Below are 21,985 nucleotides of genomic sequence, written 5' to 3'. Positions count from 1 at the left end.
AAGGGACTCCACTCCTGGGGTCTCCGTCGTGGACTCGGGGACCGGTTCTTTGATTTCCTGTTGGTGTGAGAAAATGATGCTCTTATTGGACCGGCCAGGAGAGAGTGTGTTTCGGGAATGAGCAGATTATTAGACTTGCTACTAAAATTGCAGAAGGGACCCCACGGGGTGCTGGCAGGGCTATTCTAGTTGGAGTCAGAATAATTCACCTATTTATCAGCCCTGAGATCTCAGACGAGACGTTTAGGCTCGGCCGCACATCCATAAAAGCGGGGATTGTGCTGCTAGGTCCCCGACAGGGTGGTTGTGCAGGGTCCACGCCATGGCGTGCACGGAACGAGCTGTGTGACCTCTAGGCATTGTACCAGTGTGCATCGTTAACGCCGATGTCGTTCTCTCTTAACACGACGTTAGGGCCCGGTGGTAGAAGCCATCTTTTAGAAACCATTTACATTTTGCTTCAAAAAGAAAACTCCTTCCCCTTTGAAATCCATCCAAATGTGGTTTAGACACGAACCTTCAGAAAGTGTTTTTGCATTAGTGAGATGCTGAACAAGGAAACTTTCTCCTTGTGTTTCTTAATTTCGTTCCTTGCAAGTCCCCGTGTTAATGGCATCAGCCTCTTTATTTTTTAGATCTGTCTTACTCTGCAGGATGGTGATAGCCAGCGGCAGCTAAGTCTGTATACCCTCTTCTCAGCCACTGCCTCCCGTGTCTCCCGCATTTGGGTGCCCATAAGAGAACGTCCTTAAAAAGAACAGTCTTCCAGTAGAACCATAGGTAGCTCCACTAAGACCTCCCAACCAGTGAGAATACCAGTGCTCAAAAGAACTAGAAAACGACCAACCCGGAACTACCAGTCCATTCTGCTGGGTATCCATCACACCCTTCCATCCCTCTCCACGGGGTCACTTCTGTTGTCCACCCGTTGGCTTACTTTGACCTTTCTGAACCCACAACCCATCGAGGCAGCTGTTTAGACCTAACGGAGGCTGTTTTCTTGTGGTGCATTGGTGGTGGGACCCTAGACGGTACAAAGTTCCTCCTGGTTGGCCGTTATATTGTTCTCCTGTGTCTGTTCCAGCACTCGGGGATAAATAGTTCCAATGCAGAAGTGCTTGCTCTGTTCAATGTGACGGAGGCGGACGCTGGGGAGTATATATGTAAGGTCTCCAATTATATAGGGCAGGCCAACCAGTCTGCCTGGCTCACTGTCCTGCCCAAACAGCAAGGTAACAACGTTCTGTGTTTTTTTGTTTTTTTTGTTTTTTGTTTTTTTTTTTTTCTTTTTTTGTTTTGTTTTTTAAAGAAGGCTGGATATAGAAGCTGAAAAGACTTGGTGCTTTGAGAGACTGCAGGCAGCTTATAGGATACTCTGTGGCCTTGGTATATTCATAATAATCTTTCTCTGGTGATGCAGCTGGTATGATGCCAGTAGCCATGGAAAAATGCCCACAATGTTCAAAATGTTGCTCTAATTTCTTCCAAAGATTGCCTTCCACCCCCCACCCCCACCCCCCCCCCCACCCAGTTTTTAAGTCGTTCCTTCTGGTTAACCTTGTTGGGGCTGCACATTCCCCATCGTTGTACATCTTCTGCATTTTAAATACACACCGGCATGCCTGGTTGAATTTGTGACGTTTGCATATCAGCCAAATCCGTACCTTCTCCTGCCACAGATTTGTAGAGAAATATCGGCACTGTGTGATTGTTCCAGCAGAAAATTACTTCTTGGTGGCGTGACTGGTGCTCGTGAGATACTGCCCTTGATCTCGCCGTCCCATCGTCGAGCATAGTCCATTTTAATCGGTGCACTGCTGGACCCTGTCAAAGGCAACAACAGGTTGCCTTCCTTAGTTTGTCACCACCCACACTTGAATGTTGATATTAATGAAAAAAAAAAAAAAAAAAAACCCACCCCGTTTCTCTGCTACCAAGATCCTACTTCTGTTGCTTTCCATGCAACATATGTCAAAATGGTTACGCAGGAGTGAAAATTGGAGTCTGGTAGCTGACACGCAGTTCCACCCTGGTTGGTTCCCACCGGGCCGGAAGGGTAGGCCAGGTGTCCACCTGGGCTCGTGTCCAGTGTTTTGTTTTATAACACGGTCACTGAGACAGAACCATCCCTTTGTCAAGGTGGGAGTCTGCAGCCAACAGGACCAGAACCCAGCTTGGACTTTTGGGCGCCATACTTCTGGAAAACCATCCCTAAATCCAAAGCAAAACAAAGGCTAAGAGAATGGATCTCTGTGGGTTGATTTTTCCATGCGTTTGATTGCATGCATGTCTAGGTGGTGAAGCCGGTGTGGTGACGGGGCCTGTGGAGGTGAGCTGCTCAGTGTCGTTCCGTGTCTCTCGGTTGTGGGCTCTGTGGACGGGCTGCAGTCGGAATCTTCTGGTGGCCACCACCTGCCGGAGCCCCCGGTGTGATGCCTCATGGTTCCACGGCCCCCTCCACAATCATTCCTGGGTCGTCTAGCCTTTTCTCTTGCTTCCCTTGTTTTCTAGGCCGCCGGTGTTAATACCACGGACAAAGAGATTGAGGTTCTCTATATTCGGAATGTAACTTTTGAGGATGCTGGGGAGTATACGTGCTTGGCGGGTAATTCTATTGGGATATCCTTTCACTCAGCATGGTTGACAGTCCTGCCAGGTACATCCTGCTCTTTCTCTCCACGGTTGTTGCCCTTTTCTTGGTTGATTGCTACAAAATTAACACCGCTTCTGTTCGCAGAAAATGGCCCCTTTTATCCCGGCATAGAGATTTTTTTAAAAATGTCTAAAATGATCCCCCAGGGATAAGACAGTTGCCTTTGGAAATTTCACTCACAATGAGATCCCACCCTCACGTGAATGATCAGGTAAAATTTCATCCTTAAAAAAACCCAAAGGGATCTTAACATTTATCGTGAGTCACGGAGTCAACGTACAAATTCTCACCCGTCCCTGTTTCCCTTAAGGAAGACGTTGAAATTACTTTGTAACATACAAAGTAGTTTTTTCTCATCTCAGATTCCATTTCGCTGAAATCCCACGTGTACTTTTGTTACTTTGCTCCACTCTCTCTTTTTTAATGATATGTAAATAGATGGATGTCTGCCGAGGTGCCGGGGGAGCCCCACCTCTGCACAGAGGGTGTACAGAAGCAGTGTGTTACCTACCTCGGGAATCGGTGGCTTGCCGTGTGTTACAATAAAGTGGACCCTCGGCTTGCTTTTCCTGCAAAGCATGCTCTTGCCATCTCGGGCTTGATGTTATTTCTGCCCTGCAGAGAAATCAACATCGGTGAAGCCCCGTTGCCTACATATTGCTGCTGCCTGGATCTTTAACCGACATCTCTGTCCTGGTCGAACTTTTCCTGATAATCCCTACCTACTGCCTCTGTGCCTTTGTCATTGCCTTCGTGAAACTGCATAGACTGACTGGTTTGCCAGCTCGTGATGTCCCACGGCAGTTATTAATCGCTTATGTTTAGAGTGCCGTGCCTACCTGCATGCTTATTGTGTATCCCGTCAAAATAAATCGATCGTTTCATTTTGTGCTGTGTTGCTGGAGGTTTTGACTGTCATGCAAGTATTTTTCTGGTTACAACGCATAAGCTTTAAATAATACCATTTGTATCCATTCTGCCTTTTGTCGTGAGTCTGCTCTGTGAATATTTGCTTTGAAACAATGAGACGCCTCTTACGTTGAGCTTGCTTTTTTACCTGTAGTACTGCATTCCGCAGGTGCGTAGTTGGCCCCTCTTAACCAATTTGCCCGACGGTACTAGCACATTAACTGTAAGAACACAGTTTGAGAAAAGTACTGTTCGGAAATACACTGCCTGTAGCTTGGTGAGCCTTGAGGACGAAGGAGGGAGCGGATATCGTTTATTGGAAGTTGGTAGACGAACGTGCTACCCACATGGAACACCATTTCTGTGTTCAAAAGAAACAGTGTAGTGACATCAGTATAACCAGAGACACAAATTTCAAATGGTAATCAATGAGGGAATATTACCAGCTTTTCATGGTATGGGCATAGCGATTCTATACTAAAAGCAATTTGGTCTTTAAATGAAATGCATTTATTTGTTGAGTGGAATACCAGGCTGGACTGTATTAAGAAATTTGAAACTTTTCCGGGCCAGCCCTGCTAGATGAATATTTATTTCATTTCATATGAAAGTGTGTTCGTCTGGGGTAAATTACCCTGTCACATCTTCCTTTGGAAGAGCTTTATCCAAATAAGAGTGATCCCTTCAGATGCAAAAGTGGGCACTGTTTGTATTTAAGAATTTTAAATTTGATTGGCCTCAGAGACCACCGTGGAAGACAGTCCGTTTTTTTGTAGGTGTGGTGAACTGTCGCATTGTGCCCGAATGCCTAACAGAATGTAGCCTTGTAGCCTGCTCTTTGTGCCTTGGTGGGAGCTAGTCCACCGTGATCTCTGCATTGCAGAGGCCCCTTGAGGCTAGAGAGAGTGGCCGTGTGGGCCCTGGTGGTAAAACAAGGAGCCCTTGGTTGCTCGCCTTCATGGGGAGAGGTGCACGGCAGGCCCGTAGCCCGGGCCTTTCTGCAGCCTCGAGTCATTAGGGAAACCTGTCCTTGGGAATGGTCGTCACCTTGTGTTTCGTTTAACTGTGCCGGGGCGCATCAAGCCCGTGTCCTAACTCTGTGGCCTGCTTATCTGTTCCTCCCCTGTGGTCTGCACTCCAGCTCCTGTAAGAGAAAAGGAGATTACGGCTTCCCCAGACTACCTGGAGATAGCCATTTACTGCATAGGGGTCTTCCTAATTGCCTGTATGGTGGTGACGGTCATCCTGTGCCGAATGAAGACCACGACCAAGAAGCCGGACTTCAGCAGCCAGCCCGCTGTGCACAAGCTGACCAAGCGCATCCCCTTGCGGAGACAGGTAACAGAAAGTAGATAAAGAGTTTGAAGAAATTTACTCCTCCCCCGTATCCCAGCCAGCCCTTGGGTCTTTTTCTCTGCTTCGATGCCATCTGCTCCTGTGAGCTTTCACTGTGTGAGTGGCCCCAACATGCCTCTTAGTGGCCGTCCAGTTAGTATTTGGGGCTTGGAGAGTCAAGTCCTGGTGCCCCGGGGTGGGGCGGGGTGGGGGGGGGGGGTCAGTCGAGTCAACTTCCAAGGGCAGGAGAGCATGATGGTGGGAGACTCTCGGAGCTAATCAGCAGAACTGGAAATAACACAGGGAGGCAACGCCCTTGTGTCTTTGAGGCTCAGGTGTAGCGGTCTTTTTGAACCATAGGCCACCTATGTCCCCTGCGATCTAATGCTTTTTTTTGAGACCGGCTTATGCCACGAGTTAGAAAGACAGGGGCGTTAGTTCTCTTTGACTTATTTTTTTTTTTTTTAATCAAGGTCAGAAACTTATTCCCTAAAGATGGATCCGAACTACCACTTGATTTAAACCAGACTGCGATGTCTGTCTTGACTGGGTTTTGGCTCGACCTCTCTGATTCTTAAAATAGAAATGTATGCATATATTATGTTATTGTTAATCGTTCACAAGTGTGGCTGTGGATTTGGCGGTAGAATGATTGTTGTATTGAACGAGCAATTTGTGTGCGTCCTGATTGGCAGGGCATTTGTTAAAATTGCAGATTCCTTCGTCCCAGCCCCAGAGATTCGAGCTCGGTAGGTCTTGAATGGGGCCAGGGATCTGTATTGCGTGTAAGCAGGTCCTTCAGTGATTTTGAACTGCACTCCGAGAAACTCTGGGTTAATCCCAGCTCTGCCCCTCCCGGGACTTCAGGTGGCGATGACATTTTCTGGATCAGGCATTAGGACGGATTAGGAACCAGTTGGCCAGCCGCGGTTTTGGCATGGCACCGGCTGTTCTCAACCCAGCTCCGGGCTCCGGGCTGAATGGGTCCTTGTTGACTCGTTGGAAGCCACGTATCAAGCAGTTCTTTATTCTTCCCAGAGGCCGAGGATAGCATTTGGAGGGTGTGTCAAGTGCAGGTGATTGCCCAAATTGTGTTAAGAGCAAGGGAAATCAAGGTGCCCATTGGGTCCCTCCTGCCACCAAGAATGCTATTGTTACTGAAATGACACCACTGTCATTCTTGGGGCTAGGGAAATAATGATGGGGCTGCTTGTCCGACTTTGGGAGAGGCCAGTTGGAAGGTGACTCTCACATGGCCAGGTGGCGCCTTCAGTGACATTCAGGTGCTGTGACCACTCGTTCCCCTCCCTCCTCCTTTCCAGTTACCTCCGGGCCATTCTTACAGCCACTGCCTTGAGAACCTGACCTCAGGGAGTTGAAGAAGGGAGTGGTGTTCCCATCTCTATGATTTGTTGTTTTTTCCTACCAGGGGAAAATGCTACCTTCTGGAGGAAACCTGCAATTTGGTGTAGCTAGACGATTGTCCCATAATGATTTCATCATCTTTTTCTCTGCAGCTGTTACAGTGCTCTTTTTACTTCCATATAAAAGAGGCAGCTGCCCTTAAAATCTCCTTGACTCAACCCTAGTCATCGTATTTTCGTTTCTCTTCGGCTGACTGGCCTTTCGTCTTTGTCTGTCTCCACCTCGGTTGATCATGCTTCCTTCATGTCCCCGTGTGATCGAAGGGAACACTAGGTCGGCTCCTTTTTTCTCCCCCCGCCCTCGCCTGCTTCCTTTCTTTATCATAATTTCCTGAGGGCTTGGTCTGACCCAGGTTCTGCGCAAGATACGGCCTGTCACCTTCACCAATGGTTCCAAGGTGATTTGGGGGCCATCATATGTAGTGGTCTTGGGTTTTAGTAAGGTCAAGTAGAATAAAGAAGCAGAGGAAAGCGCGCAAATCTCTGGGAGATTAATTTATTTGGGGGGATGCTGACACACCTTAGCTCCTCACAGATGTTGAAATGGGTTGTGCGATTCTTTACGAAGAATGCGCCGTCAGGAAGCACGGCCCCTTTGGTAGAGGAGGAGGTGCCTGTCAGGTATCTGGGTACAAGAGGGTTATTGGAGTGTAGCTGGAGTGAAAAGCCCCATAAAGGCCGGCAGAGATGTTGATGACAGAGAAAATACCACGGAGATGCCAAGCATACTTTCCCCTGGCGACAGGTGAGCCTGTAACCAGATGTCTTAAGGATGGGCTGTTCCTAGTTACTTGCGAGGCCACTTTTCATGCTGTATTAGCCCAGCCTCCTCTATGACGCAGGTAACACCGAGAGTCTTCATGATGGAGACCAAGTATTTGCTTCTTGGCCCTGACCCTCCCCCCTCCACCAGCGCGCACGTGCATGCACACACACACACACACACACACACACACACGACATCTCACTCAACCCCATCAATCACTGTCCTCCTTTTAGAACGAGAGGAGTCATGTTTTTCCTTTTCCTTTTTTTCTCTTTCTTCTTCTTCTAATCCTACTGTGAGTGTTTCCTTCTTGACATTTACTGATTTGGACCGTACTTAACGTTTACAGGATGTCTCCGTTTGTTATTATTTTTTTTTTTTTTTGAGTCAAAAATACTTTGCTCCAGTAGCTAAGCAGAAGTTCCTTGTGTTCATTTCCCAGTAATTGTGAGTTTTTTGAGGCTCTTTATGTATTTTGATGCTTGAGGAAAGAGAGAACTTTTTAGTCGGAGGAGGCAGGTGGCAGCCAGCGTCTCCCCGTGTCCCTTGACAGGCGCTCGTGCTGTTTTCAGTGCCGGGGCTCGGACACCAGGCCGGCCACTTGCTCACCTGCTCCTGTTCCTTTGGCATCAGCGTGATCAAGGGGGCCAGCCCAGAGGGGGTGTCCTCATGAGCGTGTCAGCTCTCGAGCAGGTGCCCAGGCTGCTAGGGAACAGCCACAGTCATTGTGAAGCAGCCTTTATACACCCACGAGTTCAAGAGAGGGCTTCCCTTTCTGTGAGCTGCACACATCAGCGGGGCATTCGTGGGGAGGGGTGCAGAGGAAACGGAGGGTGTTTGTTCAGGAGGCATGTGGTATTGCTGGGTTTGGTGAATCAGTTTTTCGGTGAGTACGTAAGTTTCCTTCTCTGGAGCCAGAAGTTTCCATAGGGCAGGATGGACATTTCACTTTTGCCGTAAACAGATAAAACCGTCTCCTGGGTAGGGGCACACATGTGCATGCAGGGCACACTCCCGCCACTACTCACCTCTGAGAAGGGCCCCCAGGGTCTTTTTCTGAGGCTTTGATTTCACCCTCTTGGTTGCTGATATGGGTAGATCAAGGTCCTCTTGTTTTTAATGTTTTATTTATTTTTGAGAGAGAAACAGAGTACAAGCAGGGGAGAGGCAGAGAGAGAGGGAGACATAGACTCTAAAGTAGTCTCCAGGGGGGCCTGGGTGGCTCAGTCGGTTGAGCATCCGACTTCGGCTCGGGTCATGATCTTGCAGTTCGTGGGTTGGAGCCCCGCCCCGGGCTCTGTGTTGACAGCTCGGAGCCTGGAGCCTGCTTCGGATCCCGTGTCTCCCTCTCTGTCCTGTCCCTCCCCTGCTCATATTCTGTCTCTCTCCACCTCAAAAATAAATAAACGTTAAAAAAAAAAAGTAGTCTCCAGGCTCTGAGCTGTCAGCACAGAGCCTGATGCAGGGCTCGAACTTAGGAGCCATGAGATCATGACCTGAGCTGAAGTCAGACGATTAACCAACTGTGCCACCCACGTGCCCCAAGGTCATCTTTTTTTTTTTTTTTTTTTTTTTTTAACAATATCTTTGAGATAAGTGGCATGTTCCCAGGGACCTCACGAACGGGACAGAAGCTGTGGGGGGACCGGCTGGGTGCGTGTGATTCAGGAGCCAGTTCTTGGGGGCTGTGCCTTCGTGGGTATTAAACACGCTGAACTCTGTGAAGGAGGGTTCCACTTCTAGAAGCTCATTCATTGTCTAGCAGCTAAATGTCATGATATTGGAAGATTCTCCACCTTTTGGTTAGTCAGATGGTCTAATGAAATCTCCCTGGTTCCAGAAAACGCTTGGGTTATTTAGGGTAGTCATGGATGGCTAACTGGAACCTTCCCTTCCATGTGGGTGCCTCGCCCTCCCTGGTTCCCACTGGGCTGTTAGCTCCTCTCAGCCTCTGAAAGATAGGACAGTTTGAGATCTGATTTGGATTTTGGCTGATGGGATCTTCTAAGAAGCACCAGCCCATCCAGGACCGGTGAGTCATTGCTTTGATGGGTTTACTCATGGAATCCCGGGCTGCAGCCCGGGGGAGGCAGAGACCTGGTGAGGGAGAAAACTGATAAACCGCCTTGCCTGATGACTTAAATATTGTTATGGAGGGAAACAGAATCCAACCCCAGAAACCCCTCAAACCTTTATCCCAGCCGCCTGGTTTGAGGTGGTGAAAACATTTTGTTTGGCCATTGGGGAGGGGTGGACAGGGCTTAGAGCACAAGTATGTTAACTCGGGGCCTTAATGTTCTGGTTTAGGGGATCCCCAGCTTCAGAGTCGGGAATTAGTGACACCCGGGTGTCACCCCTCTCCTCCTTGCTTCTATCTGCCCTGTTCTCTGTGAGTCCCCCTACCCTCCCTTTGTTCAGTCTACTCTAGTGTACAGAAATGACTCTCTTTCTTGGTGGCCCTTTAAAAGGAAAAGAAGAAAGCCACTTCCTTGCTTAGTTTCCCATATATACCGGGGAAATACGCGAAACGCACCTTTCGTTAGAAGTTTGATTTATGGCACGTGTTAAAGAGAGTCCGGAAAGGGGGGAGCTGAATGGAGACAGAAAACAACATACATGCTAGAATCGTGCCTGCCAGGATTGAGGAGTGGGAAGGCGGTTTATTTGAGAGTGTTAGTGTGTATTGTTCGCCAGTAACTTAATTATGGCCATCGGTGGACTACTTTTAAATTAGATAGAATATCTAATGGGGTAGATAATGATTTCGTGCAAAAAAAAAAAAAAAAAAAAGCGATAGTCTCCTAGTCCTGAATTAGTCCAGGGATTCACAGGTGGACAGTGGGGATTACTTGAGGGTCCCGAAGGAAAGACACTCTAGCGAAACGCAGTATTTCGTGGAGGAATCAGTCGCCTGCAGAAGATTGTACCCAGCCCCGGAAACACATTCGCTCTCGGCAGAAGCAGAGTGAAGAGAAAGCCAGCCCGAGTTTACAGTCCCAGAGGGGATCTTAAAAGCTCAGTAAAAAACGCGTGGAGGTCAAATTAAGATACACCTTCACAGACAGAGTGATCAGATTCTGTAGTTTCTTATATACCTCTGGCATTTTCTTACCTTTCTTCCCCTTTGTGCTTTTTACAAGAGTATTTTCCAGATTTGCACATTGAATGTAAACCTCTACCCTTAATCGGCACAAAGCCTTCATAAGTAACCCTTTCTGTAAACACCGTTTTAAAGTTTGAACAGTAGTGATAGCAACAAAGTTCGTAGAGGGCTTCGGTTTCAGAAGCTTTGACACGAAAACCTTGTGGAGATCGTTCGGAGGAAGCCGCATATGTACGTGAACTTTTGCCATGGGTCTGTGGGCAAAGATTCCTTACGGGTCATAGGTTAGCCGCAGAGCAGTTAACTTCTGACTGGTAAGTTTTTCTTTTCTTCAGCAGCCCCTAAGCCATATTTGTCATTAGGATGTTCTTACGCTTTCCCCCTGCCCCGGGACCGACCCCTGACTCCTGGATCCTTTATTTCTTGGGTTTGCTCTTTGACTTGCTGGAGCCCCGGCCCATCCCGGCTGTGAGCAGAGGGTCTCATCTTCCAAACTAGGAAGGCACGCCCTTGTCCTGCAGTCAGCCTTCCCTGCCGGTGGGGTTTCGGTCTTCCCAGAGCGCACAGTGTGACAGCATCTCCCACACAAAACGCCTGCAAGCTGCAGGTCTTCCGGGTTCCCTGGAGGGGCTGCCGGTCCTGAGCTCCCTTGGATCTGGGCAGCCAAGGATTCTGAAAAGGCGCTAGGAGAGACAGTCGCGACGTTGGTAGCAAATATCAACTGAACTCTTCGCCAGTGCCAGGCTCAGCACTAAATGCTTTATGGGTGTGACCTCATTTTCCCCTCATGGTAAGTCTGTGGGGTGGGAACTTTCCTGGTTTCCTTTCAACGGGTAGGAAACTCTAGTCTAGGAAGGTTCCACGACTTCCAAAAGCGCTCACAGTTGGCCAACGTTGGGACCGGCACGTAGCCCCCCAGGTGGTGCCGTTGGTCAGAAAGCCACCACCTGAGTGGAGCCCCATGTCGTAAGCAGTTAGCAGAGGAAGGGTACCAACCAGGGTTGGCTTCTAGGCCAAGCCCGGTCACCGGGGTGCCCACATGGGAGGATGCAAAGATGCCACAAAACCCAGCCCGGTAGTGCTGGGAAAGGTTGCAAAAGCAATGCTCTCATTGTTTTTGTTTTTGTTTTTTGTTTTTTTAAGTTTATTTATTTTGAGAGAAGGAAAAAGAGAGAACACGAGCAGGGGAGGGGCAGAGAGAATCTCAGCACAGAGCCTGACACGGACTCGATCCCATGACCATGAGATCATGACCTGAGCCGAGATCAGGAGTCAGTTGCTCAACTGACCGAGCCACCCAGGCGGCCCATGTGATCTGGTCATTTCTAACTCCTTTAGAAGTCACTGTATGTCAAGCACGTGTGCTCTGCTGTTTTTTCCCCCTCCTGGGACAGTTCTACCTTCCTCAATTCAGATCCCTACCATTCTAAAAAATATTTTTATTGTTAAAGAAAGTGCTTCTTCTGGGGCGCCTGGGTGGCTCAGTCGGTTGAGCGTGCCGACTTCGGCTCAGGTCATGATCTCACAGTTCGTGGGTTCGAGCCCCGCATCGGGCTCTGTGCTCTGACAGCTCAGAGCCTGGAACCTGCTTCAGATCCCGTGTCTCCCTCTCTCTGTGCCCCTTCCCTGCTCATGCTCTGCCTCTCTCTGTCTCTCAAAAATGAATAAACGTTAAAAAAAAAAAAAGTGCTTTTTCTAAAACATAAAAAGAAATACATATGCCTGGTGATAAAACTCAAACGACTTGGAAAGTTCTGAGGTCAGATGAGTTCTGCCCCTTCCCTCAACTGTGAGTCTTCTCTCTCTCTCTCTCCCCCCGAAGGTTAGCCACTATTCAATCTCTTCTATATCATTCCTGAAAGTTAAAAAAAAAAACAAAAAGGTTGTGTTCTCATGCCCCACATGGGGAGGCCGCTCTCTTATGCCATACCCGGTACTCCTTGCTGCTAAGAGCAGAGTTTTGAAGACATGCCTCTTTACCCAGAACTGTGCCCCCTCTTACTTCTCCGTGGGGTTTCCCCTCATCGTCATCGATGGCAGCACACCAGATACAGCGATAGTGGAATTCTGGAATTCCTGCGGGTCTGATGATGACAGACTCCACGGCTGGCCTCGCGGAGAGAGTCCTGGCTGCAGGATTTGCCAGACCGCGGCCGTTGGGGGCCTGTATCGTCTCGTCCCAAGACTGACTTTTCCAAGTCTGGTTGGTTCTTGTTGCCCGTGACCCTCAGGGACCAGTTCCCATTGCCGTGAATGGTGACCTTTGCCTCTTTGTGTGGGAGAACTTTCCGGAAGACCGTTTTGTCTTTGACAACACCAGCCTCCTTCTGTATCCATAGCACATGGCCTTGGTGCAGGGTGCTAGGGTTTGGGGAAGCATCTTTGGCCAAACCCAGTCCTGAATCTTTCTGATTCCTTCTCCGCGGATGGAGCTCATGAAAACTCTGTACCTCTTGATGTTTTTTGAGGGACCCTGGTTTCTGAGAGCGCTGTAGCTGAGGCCGTGTAGCGCAGTGAGTTGGGGCCCATGCGGAGTCTGGAGGGGGTGTTCCCGGTTGTCTGTTTGGCCAGGGTGCCGTCCCTGCCTGGTCCCTGGCATTCGTGGGGAGCAGGGCTGGATTCCACGGGAGTTCACAGAGTTACCTCTTGTCCTTTCCTCCTCCTGCCATTTGAGTGCTTAGACACTTGGGTGTGAGGCCTCAGCCTCTTGGAGCCGAGTCTATCCGTGAGGTCTTTCTCGGCTCCAAAAGTTACGATTCTTCAGCTCCTTTTTAAAAAGTTATTTCTAGGGGCGCCTGGGTGGCGCAGTCGGTTAAGCGTCCGACTTCAGCCAGGTCACGATCTCGCCGTCCGTGAGTTCGAGCCCCGCGTCGGGCTCTGGGCTGATGGCTCAGAGCCTGGAGCCTGTTTCCGATTCTGTGTCTCCCTCTCTCTCTGCCCCTCCCCCGTTCATGCTCTGTCTCTCTCTGTCCCCAAAAAAATAAATAAACGTTGAAAAAAAAATTTTTTTAAAAAGTTATTTTTAAATTGCTTCCAGCGAATAACTTTGCTCATACTCTGCATGTAAAGCTTAAGAGTAAATGCCCCTGTCAAAAGACCGCTCAGAAGGGCTCAGAAATGTTCTCTTGTACGTTTTAAAAGATGATAGAAATTCTGGGTTAAAAATCCCATACGTCTTGATTTTATTTTTGATTTATTTTATTTATTTTTGAGAGAGAGAGAGGGTGAGCATGAGCAGGGGAGGGGCAGAGAGAGAGGGTGAAAGAATCCCAAGGAAGCTCTGAGCTGTTAGCACAAAGCCCGATGTGGGGATCGATCCCCGGAACCGTGAGATCATGACCTGAAATCTAGAGTCGATGCTTAACTGACTGAGCCAAACAGGCAGTCCGTACATCTTGATTTTAATACCGAAACCAACTTCCTATTCCTAAAATGACTCCACCTCAAACCCCCACCCCAGTCCATTCTTGGGCTCTTCTTGGATTTCTCCCTGCCTTCAGGGCACTTTGGGCTTCCAAAGGAAAGAATGAAGATTTTTGTCTCAGGAAAGTATGGATCTTCCTGTTCCCGGCGGCGGGAATGGTTCAAACTCTACCTTGCGAAAGGTCATCGCAACTAAGTATGTTTATCTGCCCTCGGTCTTTGCCACCTTAACTTCAAAGGTATGTTTGGGGGCGCCGGGGTGGTTCAGTTGGTTATGTGTCTGGCCTCAGCTCTGGTCATGGTCTCATAGTTTGTGAGTTTGAGCCCCACATCAGGCTCTCTGCTGTCAGCACAAAGCCTGCTTCGGATCTTCTGTCCCCCTCTCTCTGCCCCTCCCCCGCTCATTCTCTCTCTCAAAAAATAAATAAATACAACTTAAAAAAAAAAAAAAAAAAAAAAGCTGTGTTTGTAAGCATAGCTGGAGAGTCCTGTTGACCTGGGCAGTCTTGCAGGGGACAGAACCAGAGAGGAACTGCGGGCTGCTTTGATGGACCACGTTAAGCCTCATGTTCCAACTTTCTTGAGCCAAAGTCTTGTTCAAGGTTTAGAGTGAGGTGGTGGTCAAGCAGCCCACAGTTGTACCAGGATGGTGTAGTCATCCTCGGGATTGGCCTTCAAGTGGGCTCCACATGTGCTTTCCTTATAGAAACTAGCCCAGGAAAGACACCGTATTTAAGAAGTAACTGTTTTGTCAGATGCAGACTGAAATGGTTGGGGGTTGAATGAGAAAACTCGGTGTAGCCCTTGCAATCTTCAGATGGAAGAGGAGATTTCCCACATGATTATGAATACAAGGATGCATTTTTTTTTTTTTTTTTTTTTTTCTCCTTGACTCTTCGCCCCACGCTTTCAATCCATTAGTCTCTACAAAGAGGCAGTTGATTTCCGTCGAATGGCCTGGGCATCACCGGTTCCCAGAAGGACTAGGGGGGAAGCAGAGAATGGCCCTCAGTGCCTGGGTCTCTGCTTACCTTGAATTAAGACCCTTGGAGCTATGGGATGCCCTTCACATTCAAATCCTAGAGCTAGTTCCTTGAGACACTTGGCTTTTCGTTCCAAAAGACAGACGCCATATCGGAGAGCTGATCGTCTAACAAAAAGTTTTTACGGAATTTCACAGGCACAGCATTGATTCATGATATGAGCTGGTGTATGGGGAGATTGGTCATGTGGGGCTCCGGGACAGGTAACAAGGCAGTAATGAAGCTCATGGGGTTGTCGTTGTGTCCTCAGGTGGCTGTCGTGAGGAATTCGGACAGAAAGATGACTTCTATTTTGACCGGGTGCTGTCTAAAGATGTTTGCAAACCCGGTCTTGGGAGCATAGGAGGTGGGTGAGATGTGGTGCTGCCGAGATAGGAAGACAGAGGAGCTGGAATCCGATTCTTGACTTTGGCCGGCCCTCCCACCTTTCTTCCTAAGAATCGACCATCTGGCTGGGCTCTGGCCGGCTGCCAGCCTTCTCAGGTGGAGCCAGGATCACATCTGTGTCTTTGCATTTTGCATCCAGGTTTCTGCCGAGTCCAGCTCCTCCATGAACTCCAACACCCCGCTGGTGAGGATAACCACACGCCTCTCCTCAACGGCAGACACCCCCATGCTGGCAGGGGTCTCCGAGTATGAACTGCCAGAAGATCCAAAGTGGGAGTTTCCAAGAGATAAGTGAGTATTTCCATTGGACACATCCCCAGATGGAGACTTAGGTCTAAATGGGGATGTTGGATTGACATTTTCTTTTTATGGTCCTTAACTGCAAAGGTCATGTCTGATGATGTCAACAGGAGTGAGTGAGGTTGTATTTCTAACCACCTCCTGAAAAAGAAAAGAATTGGTTCTCTCACTTTTAATCGGTCTTTAAAAACAGCTACTAGGCATGGCTGGTCTCCAAACAAGATGGTACCTTGTTAGCATTTTTTTTTTTTTTTTTTTACTGTTTAGATCATTCATACCCAGTCACAGGGACTAAATATCCCACTTATAAAAACACATGTGACCTTCCAGCCGCTGGTGATTAGAACATGACTGTTCTGTAGTCCATTTCTTCGGAGAAATTAGATGTAAAATACAAATTGCCCTAGGAGTCTTCACTCAGTTGGCTGTTTTTAATGGTTATTCATGTAATATGGGGCTGAAATGGTTCAAATATGGTATCTGACATCAAATTTCCCGTGGTCCATAGTATTTTCCTTAGTGGATGGTGTGGAGGTGTTCTGATCAGATGCTTGTTCTAATCAGCATGCCCACCTGGGCTCTGTGGAAGGCATTACCGGGAGCTGTTTATCTCTTGATCTGGCTTGATGTCCACGTATTTGGGCTCTCTTGGACTGGATCTGAATCCTGGTTCAGCTAGCCAGTGGCTAGGCAACCTTGATTTTCTGAACTTCCATTTTTATAAACTAAAGATCATAGTATTGGCCTCCCAGGACTGAGCACAATGCTTGGCTTCTGCGTTTCCCTGCCTTGTGTTTCCCTTCCTGTACGGGTAAGCTGAACGCTCTGAACCACGAACATCGAGAAGATGGTGGGGCCAGGCAGAGAGTCTGTGAGGCAGATCTTGTGCTCCCAGCCCTCTATTTCTGGTTCTGCCCAGAAGACAAAGTATGACAGTCCTTGAAGACCGTCAGCTCACTTGTTGAAGTCGTTCGAATCTGAACATTGGGAATAGTAGGAGGTGGACATCCCAGACTATACGTCTACATTCCCTCACCTGCCATAACCTCGTGCCTGGCTTGGATACAGCTTTCACTCCCTGTCTGTCTTGGCATTTGCAGTTATCTCCCTAAAGTGAAGTCGAGAAGTGTTTAATTACAATCAAAGAAACTCCTACACAAACTTGGAGGTACCAAGATAAGCTTTTCTAGAGACTGGGTATGACGAGCTCTCTTTGGGAAGAGAGGTAGCTTACGTGGCACCTGTGATTTCGATTCACCCAACTCCACACCAGTTTTGTTTCCCAGCAGCCAATTTCGAGATACTAATGTGTGCCATAAGCTAGGACCAAGTAGTTATACAGGTGTCACTCTGTCAAGAGAGCTAAGGGAGGTAATTTCCAGTGTGTTTGTGTCCTGTAGCGAAAAGACCATTCTTCATTCGGGACTTGTTTCTTGAACAATAACTGGGGAGGCATCAGAGAAAACACAAGGTGTGGTTCCCTTCCCTGGAGAAGGTGGAACGAGAACGGGGTTGTTTCTCGCCAAGCCACTTCGCTCCCTCGTTTGAGTACCAGTCGGAGGGCGTGCACATTCCTGCACGAATAGGACTGCACTAGGGGGCTGCGATCGTATCGTAAGAAAGCCCAGCTCTCAGGTTCAGTGCACGGTTTTTTGACGCCTGTGACGCTGCAGCCAACAGTGGAAGTCTGTGTGTGCCTGACCGTTAGCTCCCACCTTGGGGGAGGACCCTCGGTGCGGAAAATCTGAGCGCTAGGCATTTCAAAACGGAGTTTAGCACAAACGTAGGTGGAGCAGACTTCCAGTGAATGAAGGCTATTTAGAAGCAGTTTATTAGATTGGAGGCAGAAGTTATACAAAGAAAGGATTGTTACGCTTGTCGTAGCGGGGCAATAGGACATAAATTAGCCATTTTTCCAATGCAAATGTTTATTTTCTGCCAAGATATTAAATTTAATTTTAGTTCAGGATAGAAACAGAATGACCTCAGCATAGCATACGCCGCCCTCAGTCTTTGCTTAGCTTTTGCAAACCATTGTGTGCTTATCATAAATAGTGTTTATTTACTAAGGGCAGCTTAATACTTCACTGTGTTGTGCTTAAGTGAAAACACCACATTCATAAGTATCCCAAAGATTTCTCTGTTCTCTTGGCTTCGAGAAGGCCCAGAGACAAATCTATGGCTATTAGTATGGTGTGCACCGAGCTTCTGAGCTTAGAAATACAGTTCCTTGTGTTCACTCTGGATTTTCTTCATTATTAATTTTGGGTAGTTAAGGATTTTCTAAACTGTGAGGTCAAAAGAGAGTCCCCTCAATTTCTAGAATTTTCTTTTTCCTTTAGGGAAAAATTAGAGATTCCTTGAAATGCGTTTAAGATTCATATCATGTAACTTGGCCAGGAATGTGACCGTAAAATCCATTGGTATTTGAATAATAGTGATTTTAAAGACCTCACTTCACAGAGACAAAAAAAAAAAAAAAAAAGAACAGCTTTAACATTTTTTCTTTGAGACATTCTAAATTACAAATATTCAATTGGCTCAAGATCAAAAGCTCCGCATTGTTAGCACTTAGGAAAGCTGACCACCTCACTAGCGAGGATACCTTCCACAAAGAAAATAAATCGTGAACACAAATGTGAAATTTAATAGCTGTTCCACCCGTAATTGACATTCTCTAAAACGTCACTAAGAAAATACTCAAGCGCGTGTGTACCCCAGGTCTCATTAGTTCCATATGATAAATGCTCCATGCTTTTGCAAGCCGCTGAAAGATTTTTATATTTAGTTCTGGAATTTCCCTCGCTACACCCCTTCACCAGATGCCGTGTGCTAATCCCCTATTTACACATTTAGGCTGACGCTGGGCAAACCTCTGGGGGAAGGTTGCTTTGGGCAAGTGGTCATGGCTGAAGCGGTGGGGATTGACAAAGAGAAGCCCAAGGAAGCAGTCACCGTGGCAGTGAAGATGTTGAAAGGTGAGTGGGGTGAGGGCGATGGGTGGGGGTGGGAAAGGGGTGGAAAGTCTTATCAAGAATGTTCCTTTTGTGGCATGTGAACTCTATCATGGCAGGGGTCAGAGAGCGCATAGTTGACCTAGGGGTTGAGAAGTTTTCCATATAAATCAGCGTCCCGGACAGACGATTTATCTTGAGCTGTGTGCACTTACAAGAAAGAAAAGCCAGTTTTGTTAGAAAGTGGTAGCCTCCCGGATTGTTCTTCGTCAGCTCCTAGGTGATGACCGTGATTTCCTCTTCCCTCCATTTTTGTAGATGCTTAGAAAGTAGCAGCTCACGTATGATTGATTCATTTAGAGGAGCATCGGCCTCTTGGATTTGGGTCCCAAACCTTCCCTTACAAATAAAGGGAGGTTGACCCTTTTGGAGGGAGTGAGGGGGTGCAGGGAGAGGAGGTCACACCTCCTGTTTTGTAAGAGAAACAAAACAGAATTGACACTGGTCTGGGAGAATCCCTTAGAAAGCTAAACGGACACCAGCAGGATCGGTGGCTGGGCAGAACCTTCTGGGCCATGTGAGCAGTTACTCCGGGACGTGAACGTCACGTGTCGTTGTGCACTGACCTTCTAGCCCTGCTTCATGCCTATGTCCAAGGAGCTTACGGCGTTTCAAACATTAACTTCTTCCTCCACAGCATTCTTTTATGAGACGAGTTATAGGGAACGGTTACATTATAAATCCTGTCGTAGGGATCTTAGAAAGGACAGTTTTTCCCACGTGTCTGGGCAGAGACACCTGTTCTTGAATATGGGTGCCTGACCCATTTGTGGATGCTTCCTGAATTAGGCTCTTTCTTTCATGGGCTGTCGTGGGATGATCCTGTCCCTCCCTGTGTGGGGAGGTAGCAGGTGGAAGGAGTAAGATAGATGATTTTTTTTTTTAAGTTGTTGATCTGCATGGCTCCCAAGAAAACTGGGGCGTTTTGAGGTCCTCACGTTGGGGTTTGATGCCTGGGAGGACTGTGCTCCCCCACCCCAGGTGTCTCAGCTCCACCAAGAGAGGTGGCCCTCTGGCTTTCGTCTTGTGTGGCCGGGGCCTGCCTCGTGCGCCCTGGCCCTCTTGCGTGGCAGGTGTGGTGGGCTGCATGCCCCACAACAGCCAACCTTGGCACCCCCTGGCCACGTGCCAGGGCACGTGTGGGGAGGGCCCAGGCTTCCCGCCTCCTTTGGCAGAACTTCTGTTTGGCGTCTGGAGTTCAGAAGTGGAGGTCTGGGGGGGGTTATTTCTTTGGAGGTACCCAGGTTGGTCCCCCCTTTCAGGATGGAGGAAGACGTTAGCCCCAGAGCCCTGTCAGGCGTCCTTTTTTTACAGCCAGTGGGTGGCTCACAGCAACATCCCAGCCCTGTCTGTGCTCAGTGTGTCTGTCTTACCCTCCAGTCAGTTAATTGCATTGCTCCTCCTTTTGTGAAGCTGAAAAGCTTTTTGCAGTGAGGCTGCTACGTATTTCCTTATCTCATTGTTTTAGTAAATGCAGATTGTTCCATATTGAATTAGCTCAGAGAGGTTCACGTGGAAGAGGTTTGCCACTTTCTAGAAGCTGTGAGCCTGTGACTGTAGGACCTAAGCCGCTTTTCTTGAAATTATAGAGCAGAAGTTTAGAAAACTTTAATTCTTTTATGTTGAGAATCACAGCCCCCTTTGAGAAACCCATTATAGAAGGCATGGGCCTTTGCCCACTCAGAATGCACACACACACACACACACACACACACTCACACACAGTTATGAGGTGCCCCCTGAACCTGTCTGTGAATTTTCTAAGGGCTACAAGGGCTTGGATTAGCAGCACTTGGTCTAGAGAAAGTCTGTAGTGATTTGACATACCTCATCCGGGTCCCTCTCCCCACCCCTGATGCGCTCACAGTTGTTTTCAGACATCTTGAAGTTTGATAAGGTTTTTTCTGAGGCCCCTTAGATCTGCCAGAGGATGGAATTATTTCATGATGAATTTAAACACCTTCCCCCCCCCCCCCCGCCCCCGCAATTTGTGAGGTTTGCTGGAAAAGAATTGGCCTTTAGCAGAAGAAGGTCTATATTTCTAGTCCTGACTTTTGACCTCATTGACCCCAAATTAGCTATTTGACACGGATCCGGGCAGTTCCCTGTCCGGGCCTTTGCCCCCTTCCCAGTAAAATGAAGGAGATGATTTGGAAAGTCTTTTCTGGTTCTAAAATTCAATTTCATGCCGTTTCAACTACGTTTTTGGCAATGACTTACAGCAGCAGCTGACGGGTTAAGAGAAAAGTAACTGGTTTTTAATTTACCGAATGTTTGTAGATGATGCCACAGAGAAGGATCTTTCTGATCTTGTGTCAGAGATGGAGATGATGAAGATGATTGGAAAACACAAAAATATCATAAATCTCCTTGGAGCCTGCACTCAGGATGGTGAGTAGGAGGAAAAAATGCTTTCATCCCAATAATTTACGCTCCAATGTTAGCATCATTTTAGAAACGGTTGGACTTTTGGATCTTGCTCCTAGGGCACCTCAAGTGCATGTTTAAAGTTCTCTTTCAAAATCCCCTTAGGAAGATGTTCCTGGCCGTGAACACAAAGGGGACTTTGTGACCGTACTGGGGGACTGGGGAATGGTAGGCGTTGGGTGGCTTTGGATGGGAGGGCCTTATAGAGTCCTGCTGTTTGGAGGCCATAACCTGGAGGGTGTTGGGAAAGGACAGGCTCCTTGTGGTTTTGTCTGATGGTGCTAAGAGGGATTTCTCAAAATAAGACCCTATGTTTGGGTTGACAAATGCCTTCAAATGGGGATTGAGGAAGCCATGTCTTGCTATGGGCAGCGGATGGCTGAGCTCCCAAGACTAGCTTAGAAGAGGAGAGCGTAGAAGGAAGGGGCACGTTATCTGCCTCGGGGGAGACAGAGCCCTGGCTTCTCCCGTCGGGGAGCTGACTAGCACTTTGGGACTCCGATTGAGGATAATTAATAGACTTGAAAATCCTATCTTTGCCTCAGCAGCTTCTCTTTTAGGTCGATGCCAGGAGTCGGGAGACTTTCCGTGGAGGGTGATAGTAGATATTTTTGGTTTGGTGGCCTTTAGCGTGGGTCTCGGTGGCCACGACTCGTGTTTGCCCGGTAGCGAGAAAGCAGCCACAGGTGATGCAGATGTGAATGGGCCTGGCTGCGTGCCAATACGATTTAATTGCAAAAACAGGCAGTGGGCAGGATTTGGCCTGCGGGCTGTCATTTGCCAACCTCCGACCTGTGCCTCAGAGAAAGGATCGCACGTGCGTGTAAGGAGGCGTACCCAGAAACGTTTGTTTATTACCAACCTGGAAGCAACGTAAATGCCCATAAGTATAGAGAAATAAATAAAGTGTGGCCTATTTATATGGTAGAATGTATATATAGTTGTTGAAAGGAATGATCTAGATTTTTTTTTTTTTTATCAGCCCGACTGGGTTCCTTCCTCAAGGATAATACGTAGGGGGAAAATGTTGCAAAGCCGTATCTTCACGATGCATTGATGTGCTGAAAACCAGTGCATTGCTTATCGATACATATATGTGGGTAAAATGATTTAAAATGAACGGGCAGAGAGAGATCTCTGATAGCCCTTGCTCTCCAGGAGGGCACTGGAGCGCCAGGAGGGGGGCACTCGCCGTACCTCT

General features: G+C 48.0%; 1 protein-coding gene across 10 annotated transcripts in view; it reads left to right on the top strand.

Moving 5' to 3' along the window:
• The window catches only part of FGFR2 (fibroblast growth factor receptor 2), a 110,428-nt gene that overhangs the window by 69,422 nt on the left and 19,021 nt on the right, over positions 1-21,985 (top strand). For 4 of the 10 annotated variants that reach the window (XM_045439717.1, XM_045439713.1, XM_045439720.1 and 1 more), the window contains 5 exons: positions 1,085-1,232; positions 4,704-4,906; positions 15,183-15,334; positions 18,200-18,321; positions 20,638-20,748. In XM_045439717.1, coding sequence (XP_045295673.1) covers positions 1,085-1,232; positions 4,704-4,906; positions 15,183-15,334; positions 18,200-18,321; positions 20,638-20,748 — 736 coding nt within the window. Of the gene's footprint in view, positions 1-1,084; positions 1,233-2,511; positions 2,657-4,703; positions 4,907-15,182; positions 15,335-18,199; positions 18,322-20,637; positions 20,749-21,985 lie in introns of all 10 variants that reach the window. The other 6 variants (XM_045439714.1, XM_045439721.1, XM_045439719.1 and 3 more) reach the window with 3 other exon arrangements.

The sequence above is a fragment of the Leopardus geoffroyi genome, chromosome D2 (genome assembly GCF_018350155.1).
Source record: "Leopardus geoffroyi isolate Oge1 chromosome D2, O.geoffroyi_Oge1_pat1.0, whole genome shotgun sequence".
Classification (NCBI taxonomy): Eukaryota; Metazoa; Chordata; class Mammalia; order Carnivora; family Felidae; genus Leopardus; species Leopardus geoffroyi.
This window is presented reverse-complemented; position numbering and strand designations above follow the sequence as displayed.